General features: G+C 46.3%; 1 protein-coding gene across 9 annotated transcripts in view; it reads right to left on the bottom strand.

Moving 5' to 3' along the window:
• LOC143300695 (uncharacterized) overlaps positions 1 to 27,500 on the bottom strand; it is a 163,792-nt gene that overhangs the window by 24,164 nt on the left and 112,128 nt on the right. For all 9 annotated transcript variants that reach the window (XM_076614547.1, XM_076614543.1, XM_076614544.1 and 6 more), the window contains 16 exons: positions 26,988 to 27,071; positions 24,204 to 24,308; positions 23,100 to 23,162; positions 22,648 to 22,890; positions 21,664 to 21,894; positions 19,661 to 19,891; positions 16,980 to 17,063; positions 14,840 to 15,007; positions 13,297 to 13,539; positions 10,866 to 10,949; positions 9,065 to 9,148; positions 7,428 to 7,547; positions 5,731 to 5,946; positions 3,519 to 3,686; positions 2,163 to 2,330; positions 422 to 505 (listed from right to left, as the gene is read on the bottom strand). In XM_076614547.1, the coding sequence (XP_076470662.1) occupies positions 422 to 505; positions 2,163 to 2,330; positions 3,519 to 3,686; positions 5,731 to 5,946; positions 7,428 to 7,547; positions 9,065 to 9,148; positions 10,866 to 10,949; positions 13,297 to 13,539; positions 14,840 to 15,007; positions 16,980 to 17,063; positions 19,661 to 19,891; positions 21,664 to 21,894; positions 22,648 to 22,890; positions 23,100 to 23,162; positions 24,204 to 24,308; positions 26,988 to 27,071 (2,376 nt within the window). The remainder of the gene's footprint in view (positions 1 to 421; positions 506 to 2,162; positions 2,331 to 3,518; positions 3,687 to 5,730; positions 5,947 to 7,427; positions 7,548 to 9,064; positions 9,149 to 10,865; positions 10,950 to 13,296; positions 13,540 to 14,839; positions 15,008 to 16,979; positions 17,064 to 19,660; positions 19,892 to 21,663; positions 21,895 to 22,647; positions 22,891 to 23,099; positions 23,163 to 24,203; positions 24,309 to 26,987; positions 27,072 to 27,500) is intronic.

Raw genomic sequence — 27,500 nt, 5'->3', positions numbered from 1 at the left:
GGAAAAAGATTTTTTAAAAATTTAATCATTCAAGGCTCTCTGGATCTAGATAAAACAAAAACAGAGTGGACCAGGAAAAGAATGCCCAAATATCCAGTCTGGAAAAAGATAAAAAATGATCATTCAAGGCTCTCTGGATCCAGACCAAACTAAAACAGAGCGGACCAGGATGATAGAAAAGAAAGAAAGAAAGAGACAGCAGAAATAAAAAGGAAAAAAATCCAGAAAACAAAAAGAGAGTGACAGAAAGAAAAGAGGACATTGCTGGCACAGGAATCTCCAGACTGTGAGGATGATACTATTTATACTGGAAAAGCCCCAGGCATCCCCAGGGGGTGATGCACACACAAGCGGACCCCCCCCCACCCTCACACACCCCCTTACACCCAACCACCCACCCAGTCAGCCCCACCCCACTCACATCGGACTGGGTCTTCCTCAGCTGGTCCTGGATCCTGTCCTGGTCTGACTGCATCTGGGACACCATGTCTTCCAGCCTGCTGATCTGTGACATTGTCATCATCGTTATCATCATTATTGTGACATTATCATCATCGTTATCATCACTGTCATCATCTGGGACACCATGTCTTCCAGCCTGCTGATCTGTGACATTGTCATCATCGTTATCATCATTATTGTCATCATCTGGGACACCATGTCTTCCAGCTTGCTGATCTGTGACATTGTCATCATCGTTATCATCATTATTGTCATCATCTGGGACACCATGTCTTGCTGATCTGTGACATTGTCATCATCGTTATCATCATTATTCTCATCATCTGGGACACCATGTCTTGCTGATCTGTGACATTGTCATCATCATTATCATCATTATTGTCATCATCTGGGACACCATGTCTTCCAGCTTGCTGATCTGTGACATTATCATCATCGTTATCATCACTGTCATCATCTGGGACACCATGTCTTGCTGATCTGTGACATTGTCATCATCATTATCATCATTATTGTCATCATCTGGGACACCATGTCTTCCAGCTTGCTGATCTGTGACATTATCATCATCGTTATCATCATTATTGTGACATTGTCATCATCGTTATCATCATTATTGTCATCATCTGGGACACCATGTCTTCCAGCTTGCTGATCTGTGACATTATCATCATCGTTATCATCACTGTCATCATCTGGGACACCATGTCTTCCAGCTTGCTGATCTGTGACATTGTCATCATCGTTATCATCACTGTCATCATCTGGGACACCATGTCTTCCAGCTTGCTGATCTGAAATATTGTCATCATCATCATCACTGTCATCATGATCATTTTCACTGTCATCATCTACGACACCATGTCTTCCAGCTTGCTGATCTGAAATATTGTTACCATCATCATCATTATCATCATTATTATCATCACTGTCATCATTATCATTATCGCTGTCATCATCTGCGACACCATGTCTTCCAGCTTGGTGATCTGAAACACTGTCATCATCTTTATCATCACTGTCATCATCATCATCATAATCATTATCATCATCACTGTCATCATCTGCGACATCAAGTCCTCCAGCTTGGAGATCTGTAACATATGCATCGTTATCGTCATCATCATCAGCATTATAATCACTGCCATATCATCAGAGACACCATGTCTTCCAGTCTGGTGATCTGAAATACTGTCATTATCATCATCATCTTCACCGTCATCTGGGAAACCATGTCCTCCGATCAGGTGATGTGAACCCCCCCTCCCTCTGCCCCCAACCACCCCCCCCCCTCACCTTCTGTGACTGTTGCTGTGTCTGTCTGATCACATCCCCTGTCCCCCCTCCTCACCTTCTGTGATTGTTGCTGTGTCTGATCACCCCCCCCCCCAACACTGTCCCCCCCTCACCTAGTGTGATTGTTGCTGTGTCTGATCACACCCCCCCAACACTGTCCCCCCCCTCACCTAGTATGGACTGTTGCTGTGTCTGATCACCCCCCCAACCCCCAACACTGTCCCCCCCTCACCTAGTATGGACTATTGCTGTATCTGATCACCTCCCCCAACACTGTCTCCCCCTCACCTTCTGTGACTGATCCCCCCCCCCCCCCCCCCACCAATCACCTCCTGTGACTGTTGCTGTGTCTGATCCTCCCCGCCCCCCCCCTCCTCTCCACCACCCCCCCTCCCCTGCCTCACCTCCTGTGACTGTTGCTGTGTCTGTTTCCTGGCGGTCTGCAGGTCGAGGTGGGCGGCCCTCAGCTGCCCCTCCCTGTCGGCCAGGTCCTCCTTCAGGCCGCGCACCATCTGCTGCAGCTCCTCCCCCTCCACCCGCTGCTTCACCATCGCCTCGTCACGCACACGCACCTGCACGCACACCACACCGCACCGTGCCGCACGGCACGGCCGTCAGGAAGTCTGTTCATGTGTGAACTCTTCACGTTCCTCTACATGAGGAAGAAAAACACCGATGTCCAACGAGAGATCGTATCGCTGAATTTCTAAAGTTAAAAATTAAAAAAAATTTTTAATTACCAAACAAGGAAAAACACTAATCTTTTCTAAAGCGTAAGTCCGTTATTCTCCTCTTCCCTAAACCCCTCTTTCTCTACTGCCCTCTCAACATCCCCCCATCCCCCCAACCTCTTTTTCTACTTCCCTCTCCTCCAAACCCCTCCCCTCCTCTCCATGGAGACTGATTATGTCTCTCTTATCTAGCAGTGAATAACCCCCTTCAGCCCTCTATCCCCCAACAGGTTTCACTGCATGGAAGTTTGGCACTGCTCTGTTCAGGGGAGAGCACCTCGCCATAATGCAGCGTCACCCATACTTAACTTGTTCTACTCCAGGTACGAGTTAACTCTCACCATGATCAGTTCCCCTGTGGACCTGGTACAAGTATTCTCGTACCAACACACTATCCTAATTTTGTTCATTCTTGTTTGGTACAGTCCATGACGGGCGCAATAGCCGAGTGGTTAAAGCGTTGGACTGTCAATCTGAGGGTCCCGGGTTCGAATCACGGTGACAGCGCCTGGTGGGAAAAGGGTGGGGATTTTTACGATCTCCCAGGTCAACATATGTGCAGACCTGCTAGTGCCTGAACCCCCTTCGTGTGTAAATGCATGCAGAAGATCAAATACGCACGTTAAAGATCCTGTAATCCATGTCAGCGTTCAGTGGGTTATGGAAACAAGAACATACCCAGCATGCACACCCCTGAAAGCGGAGTATGGCTGCCTATATGGCTGGGTTAAAAACGGTCATGCACGTAAAAGCCCACTCGTGTACATGCGAGTGAACGTGGGAGTTGCAGTCCACTAACGCAGAAGAAGAAGAAGACCAATTAAACCAACAATTCTCCATCAAGTTTCGCTGTTTTGGTAAACCACCCTGGTTTGTTTGTTTTTCTGCAGTGTTCTCATGCAGCGCTGGTCCAGAGGAGTTGTAGCAGGCATGTGGCTGTGGGGAAGAATGAGTTAAAAATTGTTTCCCCTGCCTGCAAGCATGTTTGTCTTCCCATCCAAGGTGAAGCAGGGGAGGGAGGTGACTGACCTTGTCGGAGAAGTCCCTGAGCTGTCGCTGGCACGAAGCCAGGTCCTCCTCCAGGGCGGTGCAGGCTTTCTTGGAGGCCTGCAGCTGTCTGCCCGTGTCCTGGTGCCGCCCCCTCTCCCCTCGCAGCTCCGTCTGCAGCTGGCTCAGGATCTGGTCCTGGTGCTCGATCTGAGGAGGGAGGGGCCACGCAACAAACACGGGTCTGTTTACTGGGCTTTTTCACACGCACAGTGATTGTGAGGGGGTGAAGTGAGGGAGACACAGTTGCCTAGGGGCCACACAACAAACACGGGTCTGTTTACTGGGCTTTTTCACACGCACAGTGATTGTGAGGGGGTGAAGTGAGGGAGACACAGTTGCCTAGGGGCCACGCAACAAACACGGGTCTGTTTACAGGGCTTTTTCACACGCACAGTGATTGTGAGGGGGTGAAGTGAGGGAGACACAGTTGCCTAGGGACCACACAACAAACATGGGTCTGTTTACTGGGCTTTTTCACACGCACAGTGATTGATTGTGAGGGGGTGAAGTGAGAGAGACACAGTTGCCTAGGGGCCACGCAACAAACACAGGTCTGTTTACAGGGCTTTTTCACACGCACAGTGATTGTGAGGGGGTGAAGTGAGGGAGACACAGTTGCCTAGGGGCCACGCAACAAACACGGGTCTGTTTACAGGGCTTTTTCACACGCACAGTGATTGTGAGGGGGTGAAGTGAGAGAGACACAGTTGCCTAGGGACCACACACACACACACACACACACACACAGTGGAGTGAGAAAAACCCAGATGTGTGTAAACACTCGTTAAACAATGAATAGAGAAATTGTCAATGTTTACTGGGTCTGTTTACTGGGCTTTTTCACACGCACAGTGATTGTGAGGGGGTGAAGTGAGGGAGACACAGTTGCCTAGGGACCACACAACAAACATGGGTCTGTTTACTGGGCTTTTTCACACGCACAGTGATTGATTGTGAGGGGGTGAAGTGAGAGAGACACAGTTGCCTAGGGGCCACGCAACAAACACAGGTCTGTTTACAGGGCTTTTTCACACGCACAGTGATTGTGAGGGGGTGAAGTGAGGGAGACACAGTTGCCTAGGGGCCACGCAACAAACATGGGTCTGTTTACAGGGCTTTTTCACACGCACAGTGATTGTGAGGGGGTGAAGTGAGAGAGACACAGTTGCCTAGGGACCACACACACACACACACACACACACACAGTGGAGTGAGAAAAACCCAGATCTGTGTAAACACTCGTTAAACAATGAATAGAGAAATTGTCAATGTTTACTGGGTCTGTTTACTGGGCTTTTTCACACGCACAGTGATTGTGAGGGGGTGAAGTGAGAGAGACACAGTTGCCTAGGGACCACACACACACACACACACACACACACAGTGGAGTGAGAAAAACCCAGATGTGTGTAAACACTCGTTAAACAATGAATAGAGAAATTGTCAATGTTTAGAAAAAACACAGACAAGATGTTGGGTTTTTGTTTTTTTTAGAAAAAAATTGAAAAATGAAAAAATAAAAACCAAAAAGAGAAAAAGTGAAAAAATAAGAGGATGGAGGACCCATGAATAAAAGAATAAAAATGTTGGGAAAAAACAGGAGGTGAAGAACCTCCCCCCACCCCTACCCCCACCACACCAACATATTTTTTTTTAACAAGCAACATTAAGTCAAGTGACCTCCTTTATCTTCTCTTGAGAAATTTACATTATGTCCTCATAAAAAAAACACACCCACACACAAATATGTAAAATGCACAAGCTGTCACATTTACCTTTCAAAAAGATGCAAATGTAATGGAAACAACACACACCAACACAGTGACGGGGGGTGTTTCAAAACATCCAACACATGATTATGTACATTTTTTTTTCTCTTTCTGAACATCTGTTCCTGCGTGAGTATCAGTATCAGTATCAGTAGCTCATGGAGGCGTCACTGCGTTCGGACAAATCCATATACGCTACACCACATCTGCCAAGCAGATGCCTGACCAGCAGCGTAACCCAACGCGCTTAGTCAGGCCTTGAGAAAAAAAATAAATAAAAATAAAATGAAAAAAAAGAAAAAAGAAAAAGAATTATAAAAAATAAATAAATAAATAAATAAATAAAAATAAATACATAAAATAAAATAAAATAAACTGCACTGTATGGATCTGCATTGTACTGTAGTGTATACAGCCCTGACCTGGTCAGACAGCATCTTCTCCTGTTCCTGCGTGGCTTCCAGCTCCACGCTCAGCTTCTCCGCCTGCTGCCTGAAGGACTGGCCCTCCTGCACGGCCGTGTGGAACTCGTCCTTGGCCGTGGCCAGGTCCCGCCTCAGCTTGTCCAGCAGCCCCTTCTGCTCCTGCGTCTCCTCCTCAAAGCTGGTCGCCCGCTCTCGCATCGTCTTCAGCTCCGCCTGCAACACACACAGTGTTTGTTCCTTCGTTTCAGTTTGATTCTGTCTTCAGCTCCGCCTGCAACACACAGTGTTTGTTCGTTCATTTCAGTTTGATTCTGTCTTCAGCTCCGCCTGCAACACACACAGTGTTTGTTCGTTCATTTCAGTTTGATTTCGTCTTCGGCTCTGGTCTACACAGTGTTTGTTCGTTCATTTCAGTTTGATTCTGTCTTCAGCTCTGGTCTACACAGTGTTTGTTTTTTCCTTCGTTTCAGTTTGATTCTGTCTTCTGCTCTGGTCTACACAGTGTTTGTTCGTTTCAGTTTGATTCTGTCTTCAGCTCTGGTCTACACAGTGTTTGTTCGTTCATTTCAGTTTGATTCTGTCTTCAGCTCTGGTCTACACAGTGTTTGTTTGTCCCTTCATTTCAGTTTGATTCTGTCTTCAGTTCTGCCTACACACACAGTGTTTGTTTGTTCCTTCGTTTCAGTTTCATTTTATCTTCAGCTCTTCCTATATGACACAGTCTTTGTTTGTTCTTTTTTTTTCAGTTTCATTTCGTCTTCAGCTCTGCCTACAAAGAGTGTTTGTTTGTTTGTTCCTTTGTTTCAGTTTGCTTTTCTCTTCAACTCTGCCCGCAGACACAGTGTTTGTTTGTTCTTTTGTTTCAGTTCAGTTTTGTCTTCAGCTCTGGTCTACAGAGTCTTTGTTTGTTCCTTTGTTTCAGTTTGATTTTGTCTTCAGCTCTGCCTACAGACACAGTGTTTGTTTGTTTGTTTTCCCTTTGTTTCAGTTTGATTTTGTCTTCAGTCTGCCTACAAAGAGTCTTTGTTTGTTTTTCCTTCGTTTCAGTTTGATTCGGTCTTCAATTCTTCCTGCAGACACAGTGTTTGTACTTGGAAAATTTATGTAAATGGGTGTGTAAGTGGTTTAACAGTGTGTTTGGAAATTCACTCCGGGACAGATCCAGGGATAAACTCTATGGCAATGATAAAAAAAGAAAAAAAAGAGAGAGACCAACAGTGTCAGGAAATGTCTTACTAACACCCTCCAGCCTACCATCTCTGGTTCCTATGAGACACTGCCAACACTGCAGATCACCACAGACATATGGACAACAGAGACGGTACAATTCTATTCATAAAACAGGAACAGTTTCACAAGTCTAAGCAGACGTTTAAGCATGCAAGTTCCTAAAGGCATAAGATAGCTGTGAAACAGAGGGCGTTATTACAAAAAACCCTGCTCCATTTTGTGTTACATATCTGCGCGAAAAAGCAAGATGGTTTGTAAGAGTTCCTGTCAGTATCAAGAGTACAAACAGTTGTTGCTGACTTCACAACCATACACTCCACTTTCATACCTGATACTTTGCTGATGCTGTACACTTAGTGATATATATCACACTTGGGTGTGCGTTGGGGGGGCGGGGTGTGTTTGGGAGGTGTTTGGGAGGGTGTGTGTGTGTGGTGTGTGGGGGGGGGGGGTAGGAGAGTCACCTGCAGCTTGCGGTTCATCTGGTCGTGGCGGACGACCTCGGCGACACGCTGGCTGAGCTGGTCCTGGGTGGTCTGCAGGCTCTGTTCCATCAGCGTCAGCTTCTCCTCGTGGTGAGCCAGCTGCAACACACCGCACCATCACACCGACAGGCATGCCTTGTCACTCACTGGGTGAGTGCTGAACCCACTCACAGCACTCACCACTCACAGGGCTCACCACTCACAGCACTCACCACTCAAGGGTTCACCACTCGCTGGGTTCACCACTCATAGCACTCATCACTCAAGGGTTCAACACTCACTGGGTTCACCACTCACCACTCAAGGGTTCACCACTCACTGGGTTCACCACTCACCACTCAAGGGTTCACCACTCGCTGGGTTCACCACTCATAGCACTCATCACTCAAGGGTTTACCACTCGCTGGGTTCACCACTCACGGGTTCACCACTCACTGGGTTCACCACTCACAGCACTCATCACTCAAGGGTTCACCACTCACTGGGTTCACCACTCACATCACTCACCACTCGCTGGGTTCACCGCTCACAGCACTCACTACTCAAGGGTTCAACACTGACAGCACTCAGCACTGATAGCCATAAGGTCATTCACTCCCACAGTAACTCAACACTCTCTGGTTCACTCTACAACTGACGGACTTCTTTCTGATTTACTCTAGGGTGAACTGTCATCTTTCAGGTTTACTCTAGGGTGGACTGACTGTCATCTTTCAGGTTTACTCTAGGGTGGACTGTCTGTCATCTTTCTGGTTTACTCTAGGGTGGACTGTCTGTCACCTTTCTGTTTACTCTAGGGTGGACTGTCTGTCATCTTTCTGGTTTACTCTAGGGTGGACTGTCTGTCATCTTTCTGGTTTACTCTAGGGTGGACTGTCTGTCACCTTTCTGTTTACTCTAGGGCGGACTGTGTCACCTTTCTGTTTACTCTAGGGTGGACTGTCATCTTTCAGGTTTACTCTAGGGTGGACTGTCATCTTTCAGGTTTACTCTAGGGCGGACTGTCATCTTTCAGGTTTACTCTAGGGCGGACTGTCTGTCATCTTTCAGGTTTACTCTAAGGTGGACTGTCTGTCATCTTTCAGGTTTACTCTGGGGCAGACGGTCTGTCACCTTTCAGGTTTACTCTAGGGTGGACTGTCTGTCACCTTTCAGGTTTACTCTAGGGTGGACGTCACCTTTCAGGTTTACTCTAGGGTGGACTGTCATCTTTCTGGTTTACTATAGGATGGACTGTCTGTCACCTTTCAGGTTTACTCTAGGGTGGACTGTCTGTCACCTTTCAGGTTTACTCTAGGGTGGACTGTCTGTCACCTTTCTGTTTACTCTAGGGTGGACTGTCTGTCACCTTTCTGTTTACTCTAGGGTGGACTGTCTGTCACCTTTCAGGTTTACTCTAGGGCGGACTGTCTGTCACCTTTCTGTTTACTCTAGGGCGGACTGTCTGTCACCTTTCTGTTTACTCTAGGGTGGACTGTCTGTCACCTTTCTGTTTACTCTAGGGCGGACTGTCTGTCACCTTTCTGTTTACTCTAGGGTGGACTGTCTGTCACCTTTCTGTTTACTCTAGGGTGGACTGTCTGTCATCTTTCAGGTTTACTCTAGGGTGGACTCACCTCCTGAGCACAGTCCCTGTACTGAGAGCGTGCATCTGTGAGGTCTGACTTGAGGTGTTCACACTCGCTCGTCAGCTCCGCCACCTGTTCAGAGACAAAAAAATAACCAAAAAAACCAAAAAAAACCCCACTGTCTTGATGGCCACTACAGAACCACAACTCTCTCTCTTTCTCACATCAACAAGAGGATAAGAAAACCATGGTGTGGTATTCTACGCCACAAAAGATCCCACGGGTGTGCTGTAAAAATACTTTTTTTTTCCTCATTATGTTATCATGTGGTTCATCTGAATATATTCTGAAATAAGTGAGGTTTTCACTCTTTGGTCGGAGCCCGTACTTGAAACAGGCAACACTGCATATTTTTCTAAAACACACTGTAAACCATACACCATCACCACAGGAACGTATGAAGCAGAAAGACTCATGTTGTGTATGAAACAGAATACACAATCATTCGCTTGATTTCTACCATGCACATCAATTTCAACCACGCGCATTTAATATACTTATGGTCCTTTCTATTCGTGCGGCACTGTTTTCAAACAGAGCTCCACCAATAGAAGGTATAATTATATGTTCTTATTGCTCTGTGATGTTTTTCATCATGACGTGGAACAGTACAGTGCAACACAATACAGTACAATACAACACAATAACAGTATAGTACAACACAATACAGTATAGTACAACACAATACAGTACAGTACTACACAAAGTACAACACAATACATTACAATGTAATACATTATAATATAATGCAGTACAGTACAACACAATACAGTACAGTATAGTACAACGCAATACAGTACAATACAGTACAACAAAACACAGTACAATGCAATACATTATCATATAATGCAGTACAGTACAACACAACACAGTACAGTACAGTACAACACAACAAAATACAGTACAGTACAACACAGTACAGTACAACAAAATACAGAACAGTACAACAAAACACAGTACAGTACAGAACAACACACAACACAGTACAGTCAGTGAAGGCAACACAGTGCAACACACAACACAGTACAGGACAGTGAAGGCAATATAGAGCACAGTGCAACACAGTACAACACAGTACAGTCAGTGAAGGCAATACAGAGCACAGTGCAACACAGTACAACACAGTGCAGTCAGTGAAGGCAATACAGAGCACAGTGCAACACAGTACAACACAGTACAGTCAGTGAAGGCAATACAGAGCACAGTGCAACACAGTACAACACAGTGCAGTCAGTGAAGGCAATATAGAGCACAGTGCAACACAGTACAACACAGTGCGGTCAGTGAAGGCAATATAGAGTACAGTGCAACACAGTACAACACAGTGCGGTCAGTGAAGGCAATATAGAGCACAGTGCAACACAGTACAACACAGTACAACACAGTGCGGTCAGTGAAGGCAATACAGAGCACAGTGCAACACAGTAGTTAGTGAAGGCAATATAGAGCACAGTGCAACACACAACACAGTACAGTCAGTGAAGGCAATATAGAGCACAGTACAACACAGTACAGTCAGTGAAGGCAATACAGAACACAGTACAACACAGTACAACACAGTGCAGTCAGTGAAGGCAATACAGAACACAGTACAACACAGTACAGACAGTGAAGGCAATACAAAGCACAGTACATCACAGTACAGTCAGTGAAGGCAATACAAAGCACAGTACAACACAGTACAGTCAGTGAAGGCAATACAGAGCACAGTACAACACAGTACAGACAGTGAAGGCAATACAGAGCACAGTACAACACAGTACAGTCAGTGAAGGCAATGTGGACTCACAGTGTTCTCAGCCTGTCTCTTGGAGGACTGCACCTTGTTCATCTCCTGCCTCAAGTCCTGCACCGTCTGATCCAGCCTCTCCATCTGGGGACACACACACACACACACACACACACACACAGAGGTTAACATACATACATCAGCACACACACACATTGACATGCTTCAGCACACACGGTTTCAGTTTCAAGGAGATGTCAAAGTGTGCAGACAGATCCAATTAGACTATACCAAATCTGTTGTAAAAAAAAAAGAAAAAAATATCAGCAGCAGATCTCTGACCTTCAGAGAATCCCAGTGCGCAGATCAGGCCTTGAGTAATATACAAAAATCAGCACACACACACACAATAACAGACACATTAGCATACACACACATTCATAAACACACAATGCATACACACACATTCACAAACACACACTAACATGTACATATCAGCACATACACACACACACACACACACTAACACGTACATATCAGCACACACACACACACACACTAACATGTACATATCAGCACACACACACACACACACACACACACACACAAACACACTCAACAGCATATGCACAAGTAAACCTTTGTACACAAACAGACAAGTGATGCAATCTCAGAATGTCACAGATGGAAATCAGAGGCAGAGAGGCACACTGCAGCCCCTTCACCATGCTGCAACAGGTGCCCCCACACCCACATACCTCCTGCACCTTGCTGTGACAGGTGCCACACCCCACACCCACATACCTCCTGCACCTTGCTGCAACAGGTCCCCCCACACCCACATACCTCCTGCACCTTGCTGTGACAGGTGCCACACCCCACACCCATATACCTCCTGCACCTTGCTGTGACAGGTGCCACACCCCACACCACACCACACATACCTCCTGCACCTTGCTGTGACAGGTGCCACACCCCACACCCACATACCTCCTGCACCTTGCTGTGACAGGTGCCACACCCCACACCCATATACCTCCTCCACCTTACTGTGACAGGTGCCACACCCCACACCACACATACCTCCTGCACCTTGCTGTGACAGGTGCCACACCCCACACCACACCACACATGCCTCCTGCACCTTGCTGTGACAGGTGCCACACCCCATACCTCCTGCACCTTGCTGTGACAGGTGCCACACCCCAAACCACACATACCTCCTGCACCTTGCTGTGACAGGTGCCACACCACACACCCCATACCTCCTGCACCTTGCTGTGACAGGTGCCACACCCCAAACCACACCACACATACCTCCTGCACCTTGCTGTGACAGGTGCCACACCCGACACCACACCCCCCATACTTCCTGCACCTTGCTGTGACAGGTGCCACACCCGACCCCACACCCCTCCTGCACCTTGCTGTGACAGGTGCCACACCCCAATCCAAACATACCTCCTGCACCTTGCTGTGACAGGTGCCACACCCCACCCCACACATACCTCCTGCACCTTGCTGTGACAGGTGCCACACCCCACACCACATACCTCCTGCACCTTGCTGTGACAGGTGCCACCCCCCACACCCCCCCCACACACACATTCCTCCTGCACCTTGCTGTGACAGGTGCCACACCCCACACCTCCTCCACCTTGCTGTGACAGGTGCCACCCCCCACCCCCCCATATCTCCTGCACCTTGCTGTGACAGGTGCCACACCCCACACCACACCCCACATACCTCCTGTACCTTGCTGTGACAGGTGCCACACACCACATACCTCCTGCACCTTGCTGTGACAGGTGCCACACCCCACACCACACCCCCCATACCTCCTGCACCTTGCTGTGACAGGTGCCACACCCCACACCACACATACCTCCTGCACCTTGCTGTGACAGGTGCCACACCCCACACCACACCACACATACCTCCTGCACCTTGCTGTGACAGGTGCCACACCCCACACCACACCACACATACCTCCTGCACCTTGCTGTGACAGGTGCCACACCCCACACCACACATACCTCCTGCACCTTGCTGTGACAGATGCCACACCCCACATACCTCCTGCACCTTGCTGTGACAGATGCCACACCCCACATACCTCCTGCACCTTGCTGTGACAGGTGCCACACCCCACACCCCACATACCTCCTGCACCTTGCTGTGACAGGTGCCACACCCCACACCACACCCCCCATACCTCCTGCACCTTGCTGTGACAGGTGCCACACCCCACACCACACCCCCCATACCTCCTGCACCTTGCTGTGACAGGTGCCACACCCCACACCACACCCCCCATACCTCCTGCACCTTGCTGTGACAGGTGCCACACCCCACACACCTCCTGCACCTTGCTGTGACAGGTACCACACCCCACATACCTCCTCCACCTTGCTGTGACAGGTGCCACACACCACCATCCCCAATACCTCCACCTTGCATTATCAGGTACCACACCCCACACACCACATACCTCCTCCACCTTGGCACGGATGTCGTCGCGACAGGCGGCGATCTCGGCCTCGTTGCGTTTGATCTGGTCCTCCTTGCGGTCGACCTCCTCCTCCAGCCCCTGCCCCCGACGCTGTGCGGCCCCCAGCTCCCCCTGCAGCCCCTCCACCTGGTCCTCCAGACCCCCCACCTCCGCCTTGTGGCGCTGGTGGGCTGACGTCAGGTTCAGCTGCAGCTGCTGGATCGTCTGCTCCAGGCGGCTGATCTGAGGACACACACACACACTGACTTCATCAGAACTGCCAACCCCCAGACAGGAAATTTGATAGGAGCATTCTGAATTTTTGGTTGGAACACTCCGATTCTGAGCCACATCAGCAGATGTACATTTTATCTACAAGGCATACAAAACACTTGGGGCTCTGAGCCACATCAGCAAACGACATTTTACCTACAAAGCACACTTAGGACTACTTGCAACACAGTTAACTGCTATGATTAAGCTGATTGGTCCACTCAATGCTGCTTCAATGTAAACACGTACACGATTAGCTGAGCATCATCGGGTGAGACCAAGGTTAGTAGCGACTGCCCCAGCCTCGTGATCGATAGGTCTAGAGCATCTTGGTAATGTTACAACACGAAAGCATGTGACCACGCTATGTAGTCGAAAATGAATTTGTCGAACAATTTTGACATTGGCCTGACGTTGGAACAAAGTGTGATCAAGCGTAACAAAATATGACAAAATTGTAACAGTTGGCGTCTCTGCTGGTTTCCTGGTCCTCACTGAACAGTGACGCTGATTGATAGGGTCTGTTCCATAACCAAGGCACCGAAGATCAAGCCAGTAAAATGTGGTTCTTGTAAGTTTCATTAAGTTTCAAATCTAATTCTAACAATTTACAACATATCTCTTTGTTGATCCACAAAGGAAATTTTCTATCTAAAATTACATTTAAATAACATGCTTACCATGACCCAACTAGTGCAGACTCCGGCAGGGGACTGACATTCCTGTCCTGTGCAAACTACTATCCGCCTATGAGGAGAAAATGAAAGTACTACGGCCGATAACCTCCCAGAAGTAGGTAACCTCCCCTTTGTACCCCTGGCTAGCGCCCTCTTTTGACGGCAGCCATCATGACTCCTGTTCCTGTGCTCTCCAAATACGGCTAATTTTTTTTTGCATTTTCTGTCTGTCTGTCGATTCTCTGGCGTTCTTGTTTTTTGTCAAATTATGTCTCCAACCAGGTCACATAATTATGTAGCTCAATTGGGCGATTGTGCTAAAATTAAGGCGCGATCGCAATCGATTCGCTGACACTCTGGGCCCTCTAATCCTGAACATTGATTTTAGTTGTTGTTTATTGTTGTTATTTTTTTTTTTCCAAAAGAAAGTGTACCTAAAAAAAAAAAAAAAGAAAAAAAGAAAAAGAAAAAAAAGAAGATTTTTTCAGTGTCCGCACAACTGGTCCCACAGATTTCCAAAATGTCCTACTGATTTTCCTTGAGCTAGGCTGTGCGTTCTCAGCTTCTGGCAGTTCAGATGAAGCGTTGCTTACCTCCTTGACAGCGGAAGCCTGGTGGTCCTTGGTCTGAGCAAGCTCTGCCTGGAGATCACTCATCATCTCCTCCATGTCCGAAATGTGGCGGAGCTTGCTCTCAAGGTCAGCACGACTCCCCTCAAGGTCATACTCCAGCTGGTTGATCCGCTCCTCTTTGGCATGGAACTGAAAGTGGAATTGTTTCTCAGTGTACACTCATACATGACAAGTGTGTCTTTGTTCTTCATGACCTGAAAGTGGAATTGTTTCTCAGTGTACACTCATACATGACAAGTGTGTCTTTGTTCTTCATGAACTGAAAGTGGAATTGTTTCTCAGTGTACACTCATACATGACAAGTGTGTCTTTGTTCTTCATGACCTGAAAGTGGAATTGTTTCTTGCAATGTACACTCATACATGACAAGTGTGTCTTTGTTCTTCATGAACTGAAAGTGGAGTTGTTTCTCAGTGTACACTCATACATGACAAGTGTGTCTTTGTTCTTCATGAACTGAAAGTGGAGTTGTTTCTCAGTGTACACTCATACATGACAAGTGTGTCTTTGTTCTTCATGACCTGAAAGTGGAATTGTTTCTCAGTGTACACTGATACATGACAAGTGTGTCTTTGTTCTTCATGAACTGAAAGTGGAATTGTTTCTCGCAATGTACACTCATACATGACAAGTGTGTCTTTGTTCTTCATGAACTGAAAGTGGAATTGTTTCTTGCAATGTACACTCATACATGACAAGTGTGTCTTTGTTCTTCATGAACTGAAAGTGGAATTGTTTCTCAGTGTACACTCATACATGACAAGTGTGTCTTTGTTCTTCATGAACTGAAAGTGGAATTGTTTCTCGCAATGTACACTCATACATGACAAGTGTGTCTTTGTTCTTCATGACCTGAAAGTGGAATTGTTTCTCAGTGTACACTCATACATGACAAGTGTGTCTTTGTTCTTCATGAACTGAAAGTGGAATTGTTTCTCGCAATGTACACTCATACATGACAAGTGTGTCTTTGTTCTTCATGAACTGAAAGTGGAATTGTTTCTTGCAATGTACACTCATACATGACAAGTGTGTCTTTGTTCTTCATGAACTGAAAGTGGAATTGTTTCTCGCAATGTACACTCATACATGACAAGTGTGTCTTTGTTCTTCATGAACTGAAAGTGGAATTGTTTCTCAGTGTACACTCATACATGACAAGTGTGTCTTTGTTCTTCATGAACTGAAAGTGGAATTGTTTCTCGCAATGTACACTCATACATGACAAGTGTGTCTTTGTTCTTCATGAACTGAAAGTGGAGTTGTTTCTCAGTGTACACTCATACATGACAAGTGTGTCTTTGTTCTTCATGAATTGAAAGTGGAACTGTTTCTCAACGTACATCAATAAGTTGTTCAAACCATGATTTGAGGCAACAATGAGCTGTTCAGCACCATGATTTGAGGCATCAATGAGATGTCCACACCTTGATTTGAGGCATCAATGAGCTGTTCAGCACCATGATTTGAGGCAACAATGAGCTGTCCACACGATTTGAGGCATCAATGAAGTGTTCACACCATTATTTGAGGCATCAATGGGATGTTCACACCATCTGAGGTATCAATGAGACGTTCATACCATGATTTGAGGCATCAATGAGCTGTTCAGCACCATGATTTGAGGCATCAATGAGCTGTTCACACCATGATTTGAGGCATCAATGAGCTGTTCACACCATGATTTGAGGAATCAATGAGCTGTTCACACCATGATTTGAGGCATCAATGAGCTGTTCACACCATGATTTGAGGCATCAATGAGCTGTCAACACCATGATTTGAGGCAACAATGAGCTGTTCACACCATGATTTGAGGAATCAATGAGACGTTCACACCATGATTTGAGGCAACAATGAGCTGTTCAGCACCATGATTTGAGGCATCAATGAGATGTCCACACCATGATTTGAGGCATCAATGAGCTATTCACACCATGATTTGAGGCATCAATGAGCTGTCCACAACATGATTTGAGGCATCAATGAGCTGTCCACACCATGATTTGAGGCATCAATGAGCTGTCCACACCATGATTTGAGGCATCAATGAGCTGTCCACACCATGATTTGAGGCATCAATGAGCTGTTGAGCACTGACCTCCTGGTTGCCGTGGCTGTGGTCAGCCTGGTAGGTCAGCAGCTGGTTCTCAAAGCTGCCTGCACGCTCCTCGTTCTGCAGGGCCTGAAATACACACACACCACGCTCATTACCGTTATTGGTATTTATCCAGCACCTGACAGGTGCAACATCCGAGTGGTTAAAGCAGTGGACTTTCAATCTGAGGGTCCCTGGTTCGAATCTCGGTAACAGCGCCTGGTGGGTCAAAGGTGGAGATTTTTCCAATCTCCCAGGTAAACATATGTGCAGACCTGTTAGTGCCTGAACCGCCTTCGTGCGTATACGCATGCAGAAGATGGAATACGCATGTTAAAGAGCCTGTAATCCATGTCAGTGTTTGGTGGGTTATAGAAACAAGAACATGTCCAGCATGCACACCCCTGAAAATGGAGTATGGCTGCCTACATGGTGGGGTAAAAACAGTCATACACATAAAAGCCTACTTATGTACATATGAGTGAACGTGGGAGTTGCAGCCTTTGAACAAAGGAGAAGAATCCAGTACCTGTCCTCAGTCAGCGACCAAATGCTAAGCGCTTTACAAATATGGAGTCATTTGCAAGACTATCAGGGTAGAGCCGATTGACAGCTGCCTTTAGGCTATCATTCTTTTTTTTTTTTTTTTTGCTGCCCCATCATCTGCACCGTTTCAGTGGCATTACTCCCACACCCCTCATTTAGATTCCCCCTTACACAGCCACACCCGGGTTCATCCGTCACAGTTCCAGCGTTGGCAGTCTGCAGGGAACCATCAATGTTAGGTTGCCAGGAGGCCACACACCAGAAGAGACCCTGCACTGCTGCTGAGTCACTTCGGTGGTGTTCAGTGGTGCCTGTTCTGATTTAACGTACTTAGGACACCACCTACTAAGCCCCCTACTAACAACAATAATGGCTTAGTCGCGGAGCCACACTGAGTGAGCGTCACTCCCAGAGTGGAGACCGCCACCACATCCTTCAAACAACAGCCCCCCATGTATCTGCCGACACTGAAGACATTGACAGGACTCACCCCAAGCACGGAAGTGGAGGGGTATCGAAACTGAAGGTCACCATGAGAGCAGACCATGAAAGGCCACAGATTTCGAGACTTAAGCCATCATTCTTCTCCCATGTTATTTAGTCAGGTAGTTTAGTGCATGCATACAGATGAATATTAGACTGGATTTCACAACAAACTTTTGCCAGGGACAACTCTCTTGTTGCCAGAGATTTTTTTTAGGTGTACTATATGCGTACAGCACACAGGGCCTTGATTTATTGTCTCACCCGAAAGACTAGTTAACAGGTCTCCACTCAAGGTCAGTTTATCGTTTCATTTGAATGACTAGTGTCCACACCACCAATCAAGGTCTAGTGGATGGGGAGACAGTTCTGGTGAGGGTAGGATTCAATCGCATTCTGTCAGATTCTCTCAACTCCTAGGCAGACATGTTAACAGAAGGCCACCCGTTCACTAGAAATTCCACGTAACTACAAACATAGGACCACACACACACACACCATGTAACTACAAACATAGGACCACACACACACACACACCATGTGACTACAAACACAGGACCACTAACACACACATACACACAAGAGAGGAAGGCCAAAGAACACCCAGCACAGAACAGTCAAAGAACTCAAGACTCTGAAGCACACATGGGGTACCACTGACAGACTGGCCCAAAACAGACAAGAGTGGCGGTTCCTCATTGCTGCCCTACACGCTCCTAAGAGGGCATAATGGGCAGCAAAAAACAAGTACACACACACACACACACACACACTCACAAACACACACACACACAGTCGCTGATGTGGGTGTTGATGGCAGACACATGGACACACACACAGACACACACACAAACACCTACACACATTCACACACACACACACACAGAACAGACTACTGTCCCCACCACTCCTCACAGTCCCTCCCTCACTGACTCACCTCCTGTTTGGAGTCCTGCAGCTTCACCTTCAGGGCGGCGATCTCTGCCTGGCAGTCGTTGATGTGGGTGTTGGCGGCAGACACACGGACACGGACACACACACAGACACAGACACACACAAACACCAACACACACACAGAACAGACTACTGTCCCCACTCCATGCAGTCACTCACTAACTCACCTCCTGTTTGGAGTCCTGCAGCTTCACCTTCAGGGCAGCAATCTCTGCCTGGCAGTCGTTGATGTGGGTGTTGGCGGCAGACACACGGACACACACACAGACACAGACACAGACACACACAAACACCAACACACACACACAGAACAGACTACTGTCCCCACTCCATGCAGTCACTCACTAACTCACCTCCTGTTTGGAGTCCTGCAGCTTCACCTTCAGGGCAGCAATCTCGGCCTGGCAGTTGTTGATGTGGGTGTTAGCGGCACACACACACACACAAACACCAACACACACTCACACACACACAGAGAACAGACGACTGTCCCCATCCCAGCCCCACTCCATGCAGTCCCTTACTCCCTCCCTCACTCACCTCCTATTTGGAGTCCTGCAGCTACACCATCAGGGTGGCGATCTCGGCCTGGCAGTTGCTGATGCGGGTGTTGGTGGCAGAAACACACACACACAAACACAGAACAGACTACTGTCCTCCCCCCCCCCTCACTCCTCATGGTCACTCCCCCACTGACTCACCTCCTGTTTGGAATCCTGCAGATTCACCTTCAGGGCGGCGATCTCGGCTTGGCAGTCGTTGATGCGGGTGTTGGCGGCGGACAGCTCGTTCTGGTTGGAGGAGAGTTCTTGGGTCAGCTGCTCGATGAGGTCCTCACACTTGGACACCTGGGCCTGGGAGTCGCGGTGAGCCCCGTCCAGCGTCTCCACCTCCGTGCGCAGCCGCTCCACGCGTTGCTCCTTCTCCAGCTCCTGGAAACACCCCACACCACCACAGCACACACACACCACCACACACCACACAACATCACACCACAGCACACACCACACAGGGGAATGAAAGACAATGGAGAGCAACCACCCTCCTCATCACACACATCTCCCTCTCCCTCCCTCTCCCACTGTATTGCATTATATTGCTCTGTACCCTCCCTCTCCCACATCTCCCACTGTACTGCACTGCATTGCATTATATTGCATTGTATCCTTTCTCTCCCTCTCCCACATCTCCCAATGTATTGCACTGCATTGCATTGTATTGTATTACATTCTATTGCATTGTATTGTATTGTATTGCATTGCATTGTAATGTATCACATTCCACTGCATTGCATTGCACTGTACTGTATTACAGTGTACTGAATTGTACTGTACTGTATTGTATTGCATTGTATTGTACTGTATTATACTGAACTGTAATGTACTGTGCTGCATTGTATTGAACTGTATTATACTGATTTGTACTGAACTCTAATGTACCGCAATGCACCACATCGTACTGTATTCCACCACACTGCAATGTATTGAATTGTATTGTATTTGAATTCAATCAAACTGTATACTGCTCTGTACTGTATTCCATCACACTGTATTGTACTGTATTCCATCAGTGTATTGTATTGTATTGTACTGCATTCCATTAGAGTGTATTGTATTGTATTGCATTGCATTGTACTGTATTCCATCACAGTGTATTGTATTGTACTGTATTCTATCATAGTGTACTGCATTGTATTGTATTGTATTGTATTGCACTGTACCATACTGTATTTGTATTCCATCACACTGTATTGTATTGCATTGAATTGTATTGTATTCCATCACACAGTATTGTACTGCGTTGAATCGTATTGTATTCCATGACAATGTACTGTACTGTGTTCTATCACACTGTGTCATACTGAATTGTATTGTACTATATTCCACCACACTGTATTGTATTGTATTGTATGGTACTATATACCATCACAGTGTATTGCAATGTATTGTATTGTGCCGTATTCCATCACAGTATATTATACTGAATTGTATTGTTTTGTATTCCATCACATTGTACGTACTGTATTCCACCACAGTGTATTGTATTGAAATATGTTGTATTGTATTGTATTCCATCACACTGTATTATATTGTATTGTATTCCATCACACTGATTTATATTGTACCGTATTCCATGACAGTGTATTGTATTGAACTGTATTATATTGTATTGTATTCCATCACACTGATTTATATTGTACCGTATTCCATCACAGTATATTGTATTGAACTGTATTATATTGTATTGTATTCCATCACACTGATTTATATTGTACCGTATTCCATGACAGTGTATTGTATTGAACTGTATTGTATTGTATTGTATTCCATCACACTGTATTATATTGTACCGCATTCCATGACAGTGTATTGTACTGAACTGTATTGTATTGTACTGTATTCCATCACACTGCATTATATTGTACCGTATTCCATGACAGTGTATTGTATTGAACTGTATTATATTGTATTGCATTCCATCACACTGTATTATATTGTACCGTATTCCATTACAGTGTACTGTACTGAACTGTATTATATTGTATTGCATTCCATCACACTGTATTATATTGTACCGTATTCCATCACAGTGTATTGTATATGACAGTGTATTGTATTGAACTGTATTGTATTGTACCGTATACCATCACACTGTATTATGTTGTACCGCATTCCATGACACTGTGTTCTATCCACCAACCTACCCTGGCCCTGGCGTCGTGTAGCTGTTCCTGCAGGGTGTTGAGCGAAGACTCCAGGTGCTGGAGCTGGGTGTTGTTCTGCTCGTACTTGTGGCGGTACATGCTGACGTTGGCCTGGAGGCGCTCCGCCTCCTCCCGCGCCGTCTCCACCTGTCCCTCCAGGGCCACGCCCTGCTGGCGCGACTCCTGCAGCAGGGCCTCCGTCTCCCGCAGGCACTCCCCCTGTCGGCTCATCTGACAACACACACGCACACACATAATCATATGCTGAAGGAAGGCCACCGTGAACTTGGAAGACCCTGCAAGCGCTTCAAGGACACCTTGAAGACAAACCTCAAAGCCTGTGACATAGACATCGCTTCCTGAGAAACTGATGCCCTTGACTGCTGTCGCTGGAGGATGCTGTGCTCTAGTGGCATAAAGACGTTTTAAAACAAGAGAACGCTGGCCATTAAGGAGAAGCGTGAGCGAAGGAAGCAGGCCTCAACTTCTGGAGATGTTTTCCCTTGCAACACCTGTGGGAAGTGCCGCTCTTCTCCCATAGGAGGACACACACTGACAGATAAGCCTGCCTGCCTACTCATCCATCGGACTGACAGGAGACTCCATCATCATTATGTATATATGTGTATAAAACAATTAATATATAATAAAACTATAATTACTTATGCAGATATATGAAAAATATGAATATATAGATAAGATAAAATAAGAATAACTTCAGTTTCTTCAGTTTTAGAGTTATGCATGTGTGTGAATGACTGGTGTGAAAGCACCTAGATTTGTCTCTGCACAAGATTCAGCGCTATATAAATACTATCATTATTATTATTATTATTATTATTATCATTTCACAAAGAGAAATTGCATAGGGTGCAGTAAAACACAACATCAGCCAACACACACACACACACACACTGCACTTTCCTGACGCGTTCTACAATACCCAGACGCAACCCAAGCAACACAACTCTCAGAAACCCTCACCTCTATGGCGCTCTCCTCCTGCAGTTTGCGGAAGCGCTCCAGGTCTTCGTTCAGACCGCTGATGTTGCTCTTGGCGTCCGCCACGCGCTGCTGGGCCTCCCCCAGCTCCTCCTTGGTCGTCCGCAGCTCCTCCCGCACAAGTTCAAGGTCACCCTGCAGCTGCTCCACCTCCTGCTGGTAGTTGCCCTTGCTGACGGCCAGGTCGCCCTTCAGCTGCTCGTTGACACGCTGTTGCTTCTTCACCTGCCAACGCAGCACACAATGTGTCCACCACACCTTTCACGCGCCGCTTCCAGATTCACCAAGTCATACGACAGAAATGATCATACGCTAAAGAAGGAAAATAACTAAATTGCTCACATCCCTTTTAAATTTTTTTTTTTTTTTTTTTATATATTAAAGATTAATCTAAGATGTGCATCGATGGCTGACTACCAGGGGAGAGAACTCACCTCCTGCAGAGCCATGTCCTGTTCGTGCTGGAGTTTCTGGATGCTCTTGTCATCTTCTGCGATCTGCACGCATAATTATCGTACTGATGAGTGATCAGACATCATTCCATCCACACACATCACTCATCATCACTACAACACATCACCAATCTCTCGACTCATCACTCCAGCCTACGCATGTCAATCATCATGACTACAACACATCATCAAATCTGTGACATGTCATCACACATAAACCCATCCTACACATATCAATTATCATCCCTACAACAACACATCACCAACACACTGTCATCACCAACACACTTTTCCATCCTACACACATCAATCATCATCCATCTACAACAACACATCACCAACACATTGTTCCATCCTACACACATCAATCATCATCCCTACAACAACACATCACCAACACACTGTTCCATCCTACACACATCAATCATCATCCCTACAACAACACATCACCAACACATTGTTCCATCCTACACATATCAATCATCATCCCTACAACAACACATCACCAACACACTGTTCCATCCTACACACATCAATCATCATCCCTACAACAACACATCACCAACACACGTTCCATCCTACACACATCAATCATCATCCCTACAACAACACATCACCAACACACTGTTCCATCCTACACACATCAATCATCATCCCTACAACAACACATCACCAAAACACTGTTCCATCCTACACACATCAATCACCATCACTGTAACACATCACCAACACACTGCTCCATCCTACACACATCAACCACCATCACTGTAACACATCACCAACACAATGAACACATTTTTCCATCCCAAGACACATCACTAGCACTGTGTCAAACCACATCACTCCACCCTACACACACATCAGTCATCACCACTACAAAACATCACCAACACAATCAACACATTTTTCCACCCTACACACACCGATCATTTCCACTATAACACATCACTAACGCTACGGAATAACAACAGCAATAAACAACAACCCCCCCCCCCCCTGCCCCCCACAAAAGAACCAAACAAACCGAAGAACCCCCCATCCCCAACCCTGGCGCCGTTGGGCGTATGGCCCAGAGTCAGAGTGTACCTTGTTGTCTCGCTCGTCCAGCTGATGGAGGTAGGTTCGAATCTCTTGCTGCAGTTCTTTGTTCTTGGTGTTGAGCCGCTGCACCTCTTCCTCCCGGATGTTCAGCTGCACACACACACACAATGCACACACACACACACACACATGCGCACACACACACACACATGTGCACACACAGACGTGAACACATACACATATGCACACACATGTACACAGACACAGACAAACACATGTACACAGACACACGCACACACATAAACACACACACACATGCATACACCCATCCACCCACATGCACCAGGTCATTCCCCTTCAAAACAGTGTACAACAATGTAAGAATGCCACATACCTTGTCCAGAAAATAATGAAAAATATTTGCAGCATTCCAGAAAAAAAAACCCACTTGAATGAAGAAATGACATAGGACAGGACAGGAAAAAGACAAAAACAATGACAGCCATAGAAAAAAAGGAAATTTCCAGGTGGGTAAACTATTAATACTGAAAGAACTCTGACAAAGAAAGAGGCCTGGCTCCCACCTGATAAAAAAAACCCAGATTTTTTTTTTTTTTACTTCAACGCCAGCAAAAAGTTATATTAGCCAATGCTGGATTGAAAAATGCATACCAAATGGACATCTTAACATTCGTTTTTGAAACTGGACAATATATTGTGAAGATACACTGTAACCTGCCCGCTTTTAGTGCTGAATGCGGATGTTGTAAACCAGAATTCTGTAAGGAAAATGACCAGGGAAATGGGAATGGGCATCACATTGGGAGCAAGCTGGATGCTGTATCCTCTTCATAAAAAGCCAACCATTGAATGTGAAAATGTGAGCTCTTTTTTTTGTGTGTGTATGTGAACTATTATATGTTTCGGTATTTTTGTTGTTTTTTTTTTTTAATACAGATTTTCATATTCTCCTTCTTCATGTTTGTGTATGATTGATAGAAGATGTGTTGTTTTTTTTTCCTGAATTTATTCAGAATTATTGTTTCTCCTTCACGCATGTGAGGAAGAAATACTGTTTCCCACCTGACAGTATCATGATGACCAATGACATGAGGCGGAGTGCTGGTGACTTTACCTCTATGCTGTACCACTGATTATAGAGGTAGGGATGGTGACTTTACCTCTATGCTGTACCACTGACTATACGGGTAGGGATGGTGACTTTACCTCTATGCTGTACCACTGACTATACGGGTAGGGATGGTGACTTTACCTCTATGCTGTACCACTGACTATAGAGGTAGGGTTAATAACTTTACCTCTATGCTGTACCACTGACTATAGAGGTAGGGTTAATAACTTTACCTCTATGCTGTACCACTGACTATAGAGGTAGGGATGGTGACTTTACCTCTATGCTGTACCACTGACTATAGAGGTAGGGTTAATAACTTTACCTCTATGCTGTACCACTGACTATAGAGGTAGGGATGGTGACTTTACCTCTATGCTGTACCACTGACTATAGAGGTAGGGTTAATAACTTTACCTCTATGCTGTACCACTGACTATAGAGGTAGGGCTGGTGACTTTACCTCTATGCTGTACCACTGACTATAGAGGTAGGGTTAATAACTTTACCTCTATGCTGTACCACTGACTATAGAGGTAGGGTTAATAACTTTACCTCTATGCTGTACCACTGGCTACAGAGGTAGGGCTGGTGACTTTACCTCTATGCTGTACCACTGACTATAGAGGTAGGGTTAATGACTTTACCTCTATGCTGTACCACTGACTATGGGGGAAGGGATGGTGACTACCTCTATGCTGTACCACTGACTATAGAGGTAGGGTTAATGACTTTACCTCTATGCTGTACCACTGACTATGGGGGCTGAGTTGGTGACTTTACCTCTATGCTGTACCACTGACTATAGGGGTAGGGTTAATGACTTTACCTCTATGCTGTACCACTGACTATGGGGGTAGTGTTGGTGACTTTACCTCTATGCTGTACCACTGACTATAGGGGTAGGGTTAATGACTTTACCTCTATGCTGTACCACTGACTATGGGGGTAGTGTTGGTGACTTTACCTCTATGCTGTACCACTGACTATAGGGGTAGGGTTAACGACTTTACCTCTATGCTGTACCACTGACTATGGGGGAAGGGATGGTGACTACCTCTATGCTGTACCACTGACTATAGAGGTAGCAATGGTGACTTTACCTCTATGCTGTACCACTGACTATAGAGATAGGGACGGTGACTACCTCTATGCTGTACCACTGACTATGGGGATAGGGTTGATGACTTTACCTCTATGCTGTACCACTGACTATGGAGGTAGGGATGGTGACTTTACCTCTATGCTGTACCACTGACTATAGGGGTAGGGATGGTGACTTTACCTCTATGCTGTACCACTGACTATCGAGGCAGGGTTGGTGACTTTACCTCTATGCTGTACCACTGACTATACAGGTAGGGATGGTGACTTTACCTCTATGCTGTACCACTGACTATAGAGGTAGGGATGGTGACTTTACCTCTATGCTGTACCACTGACTATAGAGGTAGGGATGGTGACTTTACCTCTATGCTGTACCACTGACTATAGAGGTAGGGACGGTGACTACCTCTATGCTGTACCACTGACTATGGGGGTAGGGTTGGTGACTTTACCTCTATGCTGTACCACTGACTATAGGGGTAGGGATGGTGACTTTACCTCTATGCTGTACCACTGACTATAGGGGTAGGGATGGTGACTTTACCTCTATGCTGTACCACTGACTATAGGGGTAGGGATGGTGACTTTACCTCTTCCACACAGCCGGAGTATTTCTGCTGGGCCGTGTCCACGTCGGTCTGCAGTCGCAGGATCACCTGGTCCCTGTTGGACACCTGGCGGCACACACATCAAACCCAGGTATGACTGACTTTTTCAGGTGTGTGTGTGTGTGCATTGTGTTGTGTTGTGTGTGTGTGTGGTATGTTGTGTTGTATTGTGTTGTGTTGTGTTGTGTTGTGTGGATGGTGTGTGTGTGTGTGTGTGTGTGTGTGTGTGTGTGTGTGTTGTGTGTTGTGTGTGTGTGTGGTGAGTGTGTTGTGTGGGTGTGTTGTGAGTGTGTATGGATGGTGTGTGTGTGTGTGTGTGTGTGTGTGTGTTGTGTGTGTGTGTGTGTGTGTGTGGTGAGTGTGGTGTGTGTGTTAGTGTGTGTGTGTGTGGTGAGTGTGTATGAGTGTGTGTGTGTGTGTGTGTGTGTGTGTGTGTGTGTGTGTGTGTGTGTGTGGTGAGTGTGTGGTGCGTGTGTGTGTGTGTGTGTGTGTGTG

Source organism: Babylonia areolata, chromosome 26, assembly GCF_041734735.1.
Source record: "Babylonia areolata isolate BAREFJ2019XMU chromosome 26, ASM4173473v1, whole genome shotgun sequence".
NCBI classification, from domain to species: domain Eukaryota; kingdom Metazoa; phylum Mollusca; class Gastropoda; order Neogastropoda; family Buccinidae; genus Babylonia; species Babylonia areolata.
Note: the sequence above shows the minus strand (reverse complement) of the source record. Positions and strands in the feature narration are given on the sequence as shown.